General features: G+C 46.1%; 1 protein-coding gene across 4 annotated transcripts in view; it reads right to left on the bottom strand.

Moving 5' to 3' along the window:
* Window positions 1–13,074, bottom strand: part of CORIN (corin, serine peptidase) — a 136,392-nt gene that overhangs the window by 119,162 nt on the left and 4,156 nt on the right. Inside the window, exon 4 of one of the 4 annotated variants that reach the window (XM_053403571.1) lies at window positions 1,851–1,974. Coding sequence is in view for 1 of the 4 variants with exons in the window: in XM_053403570.1 (XP_053259545.1) it covers window positions 1,330–1,395 (66 nt within the window). In the remaining 3 variants the exon portion in view is untranslated. Of the gene's footprint in view, window positions 1–250; window positions 582–1,095; window positions 1,272–1,329; window positions 1,555–1,850; window positions 1,975–13,074 lie in introns of those variants that run through there. The other 3 variants (XM_053403570.1, XM_053403573.1, XM_053403574.1) reach the window with 3 other exon arrangements.

Here is a 13,074-nt window from a genome sequence, read left to right on the forward strand (position 1 = left end):
CCACGGCTCCTGTCTACAACCAGCAAATTAGTAAACAAAATTCTCCTTAAAACCCGTCCCCCTTTCCTAAGGCAGTCCCAGCCGCTCCCGCGCAGCCCGGGGCACAACGCGCAAACCTGTTGCAGGCGCTACTTTGTCCAGAGACTTCACCGTGACACAGTAAAAAAATCAATTTGTTTCGTATTTCTCCCCATGCTTTTCCCAGACCAGGCTATCCATGTTTGCAACTGCTGTAGCAGGACAGACGTACCTAGGGACCGCAGCTTTCCAACAGCGACCTGCCCAACTGCTTTGGCGAATAACTGGACCTCCTGGTGGCTTGCTGGTTTCAGCACCACCAAAAGACGCGCGGCCACTTGCCTCCCCACGAGAAGCGAAAGGACGGAGGGGGAATCGGGAACCAATTGCGGCTTCTAGCCGGCTACACCACCGCCCCGTGTCATTTCTGGATACTTAAACGCGCCCTAAAGGCCTCCTACCCGTGTGCTTGAGTGTGTGTGTGTGTTTAGATGGACTGGCAGACGCACCAACTAGGGATAAGTACAGGACGACGCAGAGAAACCACTTCCCGTTAGGCTACTGATTAATTAATATTTGTTTAGTTTGCAAGCGTTTGGCGTTTATTCGCAGAGTCAAGATAAATAATGTCTCCAGCAACTGGCACGGTAACCTCTCGCTTCAAATTAGAGATTGGCCAGGGGAAAGCGCGTTTCTAGGCAAATAACTCCCATGGAAAATCGCTTTCTTCTTCCTCCTCTCACGGGCCCATTCCAAACATTACCGGGCAACAAACTCCGGCTTCCTGCGAGCGTCCACTTTCCAGAAAGCTGCGTCCAATCTTAGTGAGCTTTAGTACTACATGCAGTCAGCGTTGCATTCACACTTCAATTTTTAAGCGCGCGCTTCAGTTGCACCGTGTGAAAGCGCAAAAGGCCATCTTTATTTAATCTGGGACAAGTCCCGCTTCTATAATCTACAATCCCCACACCCCCGGTTAAAAACCCCACTCTGGGCATAATTGAGAGTGAGTGGAGGAAATCCACCGTTACGTGTTGACCTGGGGTCAGAGCGGCTTCAAAGATGCGAGAAACTTACCCGCGATGTTTAAAAAGAGAAAGACACAAACAAGCAGTAGTAGTAAAAGGGCATCGCTTCAGGCTAGGCTCTACCGGGAGAGCCTTTCCATCCGCTGCCGCGTACGCGCACCAGCAGAGCGCGCGAGGCTGCGATCCTAGCATTTTTCTAGGAGGGTTTTTCTTCCCCGGCTGCCTGCCTCCATCTACAGCGTTGGGCTCGGGCTGCGCCAAGTGGCCAAAGCGTTCGTCTTACCCGCTGATTGGCAAGGACTTGCCGGTAGCGCTCTTCTTCCGGAGGGAGCGGCTGCAGGGCCAACATGCTCCGGCTCCTTCGCCACCTTCCCTGGCTACGGGTCTTCTCTGGGCGCCTTGGCTGCAAAGCGCACCGTCACGGCTGCGGAGTGCCCCCACGGTAGGTAGGCAGGCAGGCAGGCTCCTTCCGAGTGGGGGTGGCTCGGCATTTTGTCCGTTCAGCAATCCACACCCAACCCCTCCCCACGATGATCGGAATCAACTCCAGGAGAAAGCCACCCATCGCCCCCCCCCGCCCGCCCCTTCTCTTTCGGCAAAGCAGCCAGCTTCGGAGGAAGAGGAGAGTCCGGGGAACCTGTGCCAAAGGCGCAAAGGATGAGAAAGGGCGCGCGGAGATGGAGAGCTGCACCCACCCGCACCCCAAAAGAGACCCCGCGAAAGGAGAGCAGGAGGCTGTCACAGATCAGCCTTAAAAGCGACGTGGCTCTCGCTGCCTCTGTCCCTCGCACCTTTGCCGCCTACCTGCTGCGCGCCTTGGGCGTCTTCAGTCGCCAAGTTGAACCTCGAAGCACCGGCGCCAGGAAAGCAGGAGTTTCGCTCCGGCTAGCCTGTCGAGAGCTGTCTGTTCCTTCGTCCACCGGCGACCCTGCGGAAAGAGACGACTCTTTCCTCAATACCCTCCTGCCCAGCAGCACCCCCTTCTCCTTATGAAACAGTATTAAGTTGTACTTAGTACGAGTTGGACGTGGCGAGGCTTATATAAATCTCTTTCAACAAAAGTTTTCTTTCTTTCTAAAAGCCAGCTCCCGTGGTGGAATGCCGCTGCCTCCGATTTTAGCTGCAGCAGAGAAAATACTCTGAACGCAGGTAGTGGATAGATCTCACGGACCATAAGGAGATGAACTACAAAGTGAGGCCTGTTCATGGTTTTTGACTGTCGCTTTTAAAGTTCTCTGTAGGTTCCTAACAATCGCATAAAATCCACACCTTTTCTTGCTTACTGACACTTTTGTAAGAGCTGGGAGCACAACGTTTCGGACCACACAGCTTTCTTCCCCACAGTAAATTCTTTGCTATTGGGGTTGCTATCCGAGTTGACTCCTATGGTTACAATGTTCAAATGTTCACTCTTAGATATATTCAAGATTACATTGCAATACAGGCAACCAACAATTTACACAGGGGTTACGTTCCAAGGCATCGCGTGTTTAAGTGAAATCACATAAATTTGAAACTCCATTGAAAAAGCCTGCAAACACTCCATTCCACTATTGGGGAATGCTATTGGGGTTGCTATCCGTGCTATTGGGGTTGAATAGGTCTAGGATGCTTAGGAGTTAGTGCCTGCACATATTGCGCACTCAGTTCAAATGGGATTAAAACAGTGACTGACAACTTCTTTGACAGACGTACCACAAATTAAATCCAAAATTTAGTATGAGTATGCATTTGTTTAAGGTATTTGTATGCCACTCTTCATAATATTTAGGCCACAGTCATTGGCGCTCTTCAAAACAAAACAAAACAATAGGCCACTTAAAAGTAACAAATAAATAATAAACAGTACAAACTGAAACGGTGACTGAAGCATAAATAAATTCCAGTGTCTTAAAATATAATGCAGTGGGCACTAGGTGAGTCTCATTCAGGATAAAGTTATGCAACCACAGTGCCACAGATGAGCAAGACTTCTGCTGCCTTCTTAGCCTATGACAATGGTGGTGGCACTGCGTCCCAGTGGAAGATCTTAGTGTTTGGGTTATTTGTGCATATGTGAAAGACCATATGTAGCTCCCTATGCTTTGGGAACATTTTGCCTTTTGTCTACTGAATTAGGCAGCAAGTACCAATGAAATGGACGCGGGTGGCACTGTGGGTTAAACCACAAAGCCTAGGACTTGCTGATCAGAAGGTCGGCGGTTCGAATCCCCACGACGGGGTGAGCGCCCGTTGCCCGGTCCCTGCTCCTGCCAACACAGCAGTTCGAAAGCACGTCAAAGTGCAAGTAGATAAATAGGTACCGCTCCGGCGGGAAGGTAAACGGCGTTTCCGTGCGCTGCTCTGGTTCGCCAGAAGCGGCTTAGTCATGCTGGCCACATGACCCGGAAGCTGTACACCGGCTCCCTCGGCCAATAAAGCGAGATGAGCGCCGCAACCCCAGAGTCAGTCACGACTGGACCTAATGGTCAGAGGTCCTTTAACAATGAAATGCTGGATAGGCAGGCAGAAGTATAGGTCCAAATCTCTCATGACTAGCACCCTCCTGCAAATGAGATGACTTCTCAGAAGCATCACTATGAACTAGCTACACAGCGTGACAATAATACAGAAGGTATACAGGCCAAAGGCACATACGACAACTGTTTCAACCTTGCATTATAATAATAATAATAATAATAATTTATTATTTGTACCCCGCCCATCTGGCTGGGTTTCCCCAGCCACTCTGGGCGGCTTCCATAGAAACCAAAAATACACTAAAATATCACAGATTAAAAACTTCCCTGAACAGGGCTGCCTTAAGATGCCTTCTGAATGTCAGGTAGTTATTTATCGCTTTGACATCTGATGGGAGGGCGTTCCACAGGGCAGGCGCCACTACCGAGAAGGCCCTCTGCCTGGTTCCCTGTAGCTTTGCTTCTCGCAATGAGGGAACCGCCAGAAGGCCCTCGGCGCTGGACCTCAGCATCCGGGCAGAACGATGGGGGTGGAGACGCTCCTTCAGGTATACTGGGCCGAGGCCGTTTAGGGCTTTAAAGGTCAACACCAGCACTTTGAATTGTGCTCGGAAACGTACTGGGAGCCAATGTAGGTCTTTCAAGACCGGTGTTATATGGTCTCGGCGGCCGCCCCCAGTCACCAGTCTAGCTGCCGCATTCTGGATTAGTTGTAGTTTCCGAGTCACCTTCAAAGGTAGCCCCACGTAGAGCGCATTGCAGTAGTCCAAGCGGGAGATAACCAGAGCATGCACCACTCTGGCGAGACAGTCCGCGGGCAGGTAGGGTCTCAGCCTGCGTACCAGGTGGAGTTGGTAGACAGCTGCCCTGGACACAGAATTGACCTGCGCCTCCATGGACAGCTGTGAGTCCAAAATGACTCCCAGGCTGCGCACCTGGTCCTTCAGGGGCACAGTTACCCCATTCAGGACCAGGGAGTCCTCCACACCAGCCCGCCCCCTGTCCCCCAAAAACAGTACTTCTGTCTTGTCAGGATTCAACCTCAATCCATTAGCCGCCATCCATCCTCCAACTGCCTCCAGGCACTCACACAGGACCTTCACCGCCTTCACTGGTTCTGATTTGAAAGAGAGGTAGAGCTGGGTATCATCTGCATATTGATGGACACCCAGTCCAAACCCCCTGATGATCTCTCCCAGTGGCTTCATATAGATGTTAAAAAGCATGGGGGAGAGGACGGAACCCTGAGGCACCCCGCAAGTGAGGGCCCAGGGGTCTGAACACTCATCCCCCACCACCACTTTCTGAACACGGCCCAGGAGGAAGGAGCGAAACCACTGCATAACAGTGCCCCCAGCTCCCAGCCCCTCTAGACGGTCCAGAAGGATGTTATGGTCGATTGTATCAAAGGCCGCTGAGAGATCCAGCAGAACCAGGAAACAACTCTCACCTTTGTCCCTAGCTCGCCGGAGATCATCAACCAGCGCGACCAAGGCAGTTTCAGTCCCATGATGAGGCCTGAATCCTGATTGGTTGTATGAAAGAATCCTGATATGGTTGTATGAAAGAAAAAACTGAGGAGTGACCGCACCTGCCTCCCAGAGTTCTTTGCTCTCCTGCCTCCGTCACACGACAAGATAATACCAACCCATTCATGGCATCAGGAAACGACTCTAATAAACATTTCAAATGCTTTTAAAGTTACATTGTAGTACAGGCAGCAACCATTTTAGGCATGTTTAATTATGTGCGCAACTGTGCATGTGCATCACACCGAACCTGGAAGTGACCCGGAAACATCACAAAAAGAGGCGGAATGGAGTGTTTGCTGGCTTTTTCAATGGAGTTTCAAATTTACGTGATTTCACTTAAACACGCCATGCCTTGGAACGTAACCCCTGTGTAAACTGTGGGTTGCCTGTATTGCAATGTAATCTTGAATATATCTAAGAGTGAAAATTTGAACATTGTAACCATAGGAGCCAACTCCTAGGGGCCAAGGGGTATTTAACCCCCTGCCAATAAAACATTTGAGGGGGGCAGAGGCCCCCAAAGTTGAAGGGCATTGCCATTCAAATTGTGTCTGTGCACCGCGTCATGTGATCCGATTATGCAGGGCAGGGCTTACTTGTCTCCCCTATTTTATTTAAGTTGGTACCCCTGATTGCAACTGTGCTATTATATTAAAATCTGAAGTGGCATGCCTGTTTTTTCACGCCTCTTAGAGAACATACACTCATGAATGGGGTATCTTACTGTAGTGACCCAGCTCCTACCCCAAATTTTAAAAGGTACAGTGGTAGTCTTCAATATGACATGGAGAATAAGGATCTGTCCCCTTTTACAATATAGTTCCACAGGGAAAATCAGCCACATTAATCTTGAACGATTCTTTGTGTCCTTTGGAGACTCCTTAAGAGAAGGATAAATATTGACTTTGAAAATGCTCATGGGGAAAAAATGTCATTTATTAACATAGTTTCTGACTTTATTCTCTGCATCGTTTTTCTTCCCTGTCAGAACTGTTGACAAAAATGTCAAGAACTGCAATTGTACAGGATAACACTTAACAGGAGGAAGCGCTTTAGTAATCCGAGATGACTTCTGGATTATCCATCTTGTTCACTTTGCTCTTCTATAAACCCCATATGGAGCAGTGTTGACCATTTTATAATCCTAACCAGCATGTAATCCTTAGATAATTTGGCATACAGTGAGTTACATGGCTGTAGAAAGCAAGGGCTTGAGAGTTCACAACCACCATATTGGATCTCAGGGTTGGGAAACAGCTAGTCTGCAGGGCACATGCAGCCCGTAAAGGATCCAAACATGGCCTTCAACCCATGGGGGAAAAAAGATTTGGTTTCTAAAACAACTGTTTTTAGATTATGAGTATGCTCTTTGGAATTATAACACTTGAAATGTAGTTAGCTATGGACATGATCCAACACCAATACAGCAGCTCGCCCAAACAAATCAAGACACATACACACCAGTCAATATAGGTGCTGCACAGTCTACCTTGGAGGAGTCAAATGAACACCCTATAAAGTGGTAACTCGGGTTAAGTACTTAATTCGTTCCAGAGGTCCGTTCTTAACCTGAAACTGTTCTTAACCTGAAGCACCACTTTAGCTAATGGGGCCTCCTGCTGCCACCGCAACGCCGGAGCACGATTTCTGTTCTCATCCTGAAGCAAAGTTCTTAACGTGAGGTACTATTTCTGGGTTAGCGGAGTCTGTAACCTGAAGCGTATGTTCATGGAACTTTGAAGTGTCAGGCATAGCTCTAATGGCTTTAGCCCAAACGTAGCAGAGTTTTCCTGCACAGCGAAGAAGCTAGTTGAGGTGGAAATGACTAGTCAGCTAGACTCAGAATAACTATTTACAGGATTTATTAAAAGGAAAAATAAAACCAGCAGAGTTTCTGCATACAAAACAAAGCAAAATAAATCCTTTCTTTCTCTCTCTCTCTTAACCATACACAGCACTCCTACTCCTAACACACCCCACATCACACTGTGCTAGCAATCCCTAGATAACAGAGTTGAGTGCTGGTCGTTAAACAATCAGAGTAAGTAGTTTCTAGGTCAAGCTGACCTTGGCTTTCTGCCAAGAGTAAATTGACACTGCCTTGAGTTAATTGTGTGAAGCCAGAATCTGTAAGTTTCCCATGAGAACCAATTAACAGAAACTCAACACCCCCTCACAGATTCTGCTGGACAATTAACATCAAATACACCTATGTAGGAGATTATTTTTCCAGCAAACCTAAACCCTTGCACATTCGTTTGTTCTTTACCTTTGCCAATGGTTTAGTTAACACATCTGCTACATTTTCTTCACTTGATACATAAGTACAGGTGATTACATTGTCTTGTACACAGCAACGTACATTGTGGTATTTTACAGAGATATGTTTGGAACGCGATTTGAAACCCTCTGTTTTACTTAAGGTTATACAAGCTTGATTATCAATGTAAACTTGTACTGGTTCTCCACAATTTACATTTAAATCTGCTAACAAATGCTTGAAATAAATCACCTCGTTGCACAATTCACTCAACGCGGCGTACTCTGATTCCGTTGATGACACACTTACAACGTCTTGCTTGCGTGACCGCCAGCTGATTAAAGCTCCACCGACCATTATGACCAGTCCTGTGACAGATTTTCTATCCGGCAAATTTCCCCAGTCACTATCACAGTAGCAACTCAACATTTCATCCTCTGAAGAATTTAATTGTAACATATAGCCAATTGTCTGTTTGAGGTATCTCAGAACTTGTTTTACCCCTTTCCAGGCATTTAGTGTGGGTTTTGAGACCAATCTACTTAATATGCCTACTGCGTAGCTAATATCAGGTCTGGACCACTGTGCTAGATACAATAAACTTCCAATTACAGAATGATATACATCAGGATGTTCAAATTCAGGACTCTCATCTATATGAAGTGTTTTTTATGAAACCTGGATCCATAGGCACCACTGCCCCTTTGCAATCCTGCATCCTGTATGTAGTCAGTAGTTGTTTAACTTTGTTCTGCTGACTAATTAGGCAGCTGCCATCTTGGGCCCAGCACACTTCCAACCCTAGATATGTCCTAACCGGGCCTAAGTCTTTCACTTTGAACTTACTGGACAATTGCTTGGCAAACCTTTTAGTTTGTTTATCTGTTTTGCAAGCATACAATACATCATCTACATAAATCAGACAAAACTCTTGATCACTGCCTGTACCACGTACATAAACACAATTGTCAGCTGTACTCTGCTTGAAACCAAATGACACTAAGGCCTCATGGAAACATTTGTTCCAAGATCTTGCAGCCTGTTTAAGACCATATAGAGCTTTGTTTAATTTCAACACTCTATTGGAACCTGTCTCATAACCAGGCGGTTCGGCTAGATACAGGTCTTCTGATATTGATGCATGTAAATATGCAGTCTGGATATCAAAATGGTTTAACAGGAGTTTTCTCTTTGCTCCAAGCGTTAAAATCAGCCTTACACTGTCCCCCTTAGCAGTAGGGGAAAAAGTCTCGTCATAATCTTTTCCAGGCCTCTGAGAGTATCCTTGAGCCACTAAACGAGCTTTGTATTTGTACTCTCCTGTCACCAGAGGTTTAAGTTTGTACACCCACCTGCAGCCTACAATCTTTGCCCCCTCAGGCGCTGCTACTGGTGTAAAAACCTTGTGCTCATTCAGAGAGGACATCTCTTCCTCCATTGCCTGCTTCCAGAGCTCTGCCTCCTCTTTTGGTAACTTTAACACCTCCTGAAAACTCTTGGGTTCTGCAATCACACTAAACACATTTGCAGTATCTGGAGAAAAACGCACCGGAGGCACTCCTTTGTTTTGTCTTTTAGATCTTCTGGGAGAAGATTTTTCTTCTGACCCACTTTCCTCCTCAGAACTACGACCTCTCTTTTGTTGCTTAACAACTGGTCTTTGGGCAACTCCACTTTCTTGAGAGCTCTTATCTGAACTTTCCTCCCCCTCAGACTCTGATTCTCTATGTTTACCTTCAGAGTCATGAAGCTCCTGGGAAGGTTCAAACCAAACCTCAGTATTGGCATGTAGTCTCTCCCAGCCACTATGTTCACAAAAACTGGCATTCCTGGAGATCACAATGCCATTTGTCCCTTCAGCAAAGCGGAAACCTTTTCCCAGCTCCTGGTAACCCACAAACACTAACTGTTTGGTCTTAGGATCTCCCTTCTTCCTCATTTGTTTTGGAATTAACACCCAGGCTTTTGATCCAAACACATGCAAATGGTCAATTTTGGGTTTTTTCTGAAACAATTTAAAGTACGGAGTTGTACCTATTGTTTGATGAAAGAGCCTATTTTGGAGATAACACGCGGTGAGCATGCTCTCCCCCCAATAAGACATGGGCAAATCAGCATCATCAAGCATGGCAAACATCATGTCTTGTAAAGATCTGTTTTTTCGCTCTGCAACGCCATTCTCCTCTGGGGAAAAAGCGTTCGTTTTTCTATGCCCAATGCCACGCTTTTGTAACCAATCTCTAAAAGCATTTGACATAAATTCGCCACCTCTGTCCGTCTGAATCCTTCTGACTTTAGTGGACAGAAATCTTTCCACAGATGCCACCCAGCCTTTAAACTTAGTGAACACGTCACCCTTATTCTTCATGGGGAAAACCCAAGAATAACGCGTGGCGTCATCCACAATTGTTAATGAAAAACGCGATCCACCCCTGCTTACAGCAAATGGACCAATTACGTCCATGTGAACCAGCTGTAGCGGTGACTCACTAACTCTGTCACTTCTGGGGTAAGAGACTCTGTGGGTTTTAACCTTTTTACAAACGTTACAATCAAGGTACTTGTTACAACTCTTTAAATTACCCCCATCAGCCAATTCAGACATTTTTAGTACACTTTTCCAGCAAGCATGCCCCAATTTCCTATGCAATAAGTGCACACAGTTGTCATGTATAGCTTTGTTATTCACTGCAGGCTGAGATTTACTCACTACTGCTGCAACTTGAGATCCTGCTTTAAGCCAAAACAAGCCTCCCTCTGACTTAGCAGTGCCTAAAATCTCACCAGCCTTCTTAATAATGCAACTGTCTCCTTCAAAATACACTTTAAACCCAGCTTTTAGCAAACAATCTACAGACATCAGATTGCTCCTTAATGACGGCACACAAAGTACATTTTGCAGGCATTCACGAAGACAAGGAACAAAAACTGCACCCCCCGAAATCACTTCGGAAGTACTTCCGTCTGCTAGAGCCACCTGGCTGCGCTGTGCTGAGTTCTTGGAAACAAACAATTCATCTGAATTTACGATGTGCCGAGATGCTCCCGAATCGATCACCCAGACAGCTTGTTTCTCATCAGCAATCTTGACCTCGGCGGTCACCAGTTGAGCCGACTGTTTTCGTTTGAAGAATTTCTTTTTCCGCTGCTGCTGCTGCTGCTGCTGATGTCTCTGCTCCTGCACCGGCAACTGAGACTTGACCAACTCAGGACATTGTCGTTTTAGATGCGCTGAAGACCCACATCGAAAACAACGCCTAACAGCAAACGCAGACTCCTCACCGGCACGCTGCTCTTGCTTCACCCCTGGCACGGCATGAGAACTCCTTCCAAACCGCCCGCCTGTAGAAGCCTCTGCAGCAAACGACCTTTCTTGCCTCTTCTGCCATTCTTCAATCAAACGCCCAGTAACGTAACTGATTGATAAATCACGCTCCTGTATGCCTTCTAGAGACAAAACTAAATTATCCCAGCTTTCCGGGAGAGAACTCAAAATAATAGCCACCTTCTCCTGCTGGTCTAATGCACAGTCTCTTTCCTGTAGCGCAGCAAACTTTAACTGTAAACTGTGTAGGTGTTCCTGCATTGTAACCCCAGGCTGTAACATTGCCTTGTACAATGCCTTGCGAATGAACAGCTTGGAAACCGCTGTCTCACGCACATGGAGTTCTTTAAGTGCTTGCCACACACCTCTAGCTGTCTTGATTCCCTTCACATACGGCAACTGGGAATCTTCCAGCCCCAAGACAATTGTGGCCCTTGCTCTTTGGTCTTTATCGAGGTCCTCATCATCAGGCTTCGCAGGAAACTTACTCACCACTTGCCAGAGACGATCCCTCTGCAGCACTGCCTGCATGCGTTCCGACCACAGCAAGTAATTGGAGTCATTCAGACGCTCAAAAGCCATCTGAACTGGTTGTGAGGCCATCTTGAGAGCGATGTCCCTGGAACCCGGAACCAGCTACTCACGACCACCGAGAGAGAAAACAGGAACCACAGCACCCAGCACTCACACGCTGCAGCTGTTGTCCTTGTGTCCGCTGCGTCACCAGCTCACCACAGTCAGGAACCAGCCAGTGTCCATCTGCTGCACCAACAGAAACAACAACTTCTGGAACTACTGGAACCAACGCCGTTGATGCTGACACCACCACAACTCAGGCTGGCAGCACAATACCCATAACCTCATGGAACTTTGAAGTGTCAGGCATAGCTCTAATGGCTTTAGCCCAAACGTAGCAGAGTTTTCCTGCACAGCGAAGAAGCTAGTTGAGGTGGAAATGACTAGTCAGCTAGACTCAGAATAACTATTTACAGGATTTATTAAAAGGAAAAATAAAACCAGCAGAGTTTCTGCATACAAAACAAAGCAAAATAAATCCTTTCTTTCTCTCTCTCTCTTAACCATACACAGCACTCCTACTCCTAACACACCCCACATCACACTGTGCTAGCAATCCCTAGATAACAGAGTTGAGTGCTGGTCGTTAACCAATCAGAGTAAGTAGTTTCTAGGTCAAGCTGACCTTGGCTTTCTGCCAAGAGTAAATTGACACTGCCTTGAGTTAATTGTGTGAAGCCAGAATCTGTAAGTTTCCCATGAGAACCAATTAACAGAAACTCAACATATGTAACCCGAGGTACCACTGTAGTCACTGTCTACATGCTCTGCTTATCTACAATGAATGAGTCATAGGAGAAGGAGACAACAGAAAGTACAGGAAGAATGTTGTGGTCACAGTAGATACTGTAGTAGTGTTACTGACTCAGTACTCATACTGCACATCACTTCTAGCATTACAGTGATAACTTCTTTGCATGCCCCCAAAGCCAGGACATTCCCATGCTCCCAAGTAAATAATGCCTCCTACGGTTGTAGTGGGATAATACACTGTCCTGACCTTTGAGCTCTACTGTGACACCAGTCACAGGATGACTTATTAATATACCATTTTATTTATTTTTCAGAAGCACCCACATTTAAAAGATATTCAATTTCCAGGGCTCATCGAATTGGAACTGAACCAACACAGCTACTTTACAGGTAGAATGCAATTGTATTTCTGGCTCCAGATAACCAATAACAAACAACATGTATTAATAAATTATGTTGTAATCACATTTTTGTTGTTGTTGTTGTTGTAGTTGTAGGAACATTAACCAATATAACTTTAAAGCATACTGGGGAGGAGAGTAGCATTGTCTAGTACTGAAGTCACCAATTAAAACCACAAAGTGCTTGGAATTTGTGTAGCCGTGTGGCATTAAGCTCAACTCTCCATAAATGGGAAGTTTTTTTTAAAAACCACCCAGTCATCACTTTACTATGTTGGCATTGGCAGGCCATTCAAGGTGTTGTTTTTCACCTTTACATCTCAAGCCCCCTATATTTAAACATGTCCCCCATAAGAACTAACCTCTTCTATTAAGAGCAGCTGGAAAAGCCTTTCCCAGGTTGCCTTATGATGCACTCCTCCCTTGTGGGTGCCAACTATCTGGACTTCCCTTCACAGAGATATTACTCTCTAAAAGAGGCTAAAACCTTCAACGTTTACTGCATACAAATCCAAATACTGTACGTTTAAAGTCCACCACTACTTCTTCAGGAAGAAAAATAAGCAAAATTAAAGATTGTGTTTTAGGTCTTTCTCTTTTTTAAACACGCGGCATGGAATTCTAACAGAACCATTATAATTTCAACTTAATTCTGCCAATGGAAAGTATTTCTATTTAACTGTACCTCTAGATTATCCAGCCCCATTTTAGAGTAAGTTAGT

This window comes from Podarcis raffonei, chromosome 9 (assembly GCF_027172205.1).
Source record: "Podarcis raffonei isolate rPodRaf1 chromosome 9, rPodRaf1.pri, whole genome shotgun sequence".
Classification (NCBI taxonomy): Eukaryota; Metazoa; Chordata; class Lepidosauria; order Squamata; family Lacertidae; genus Podarcis; species Podarcis raffonei.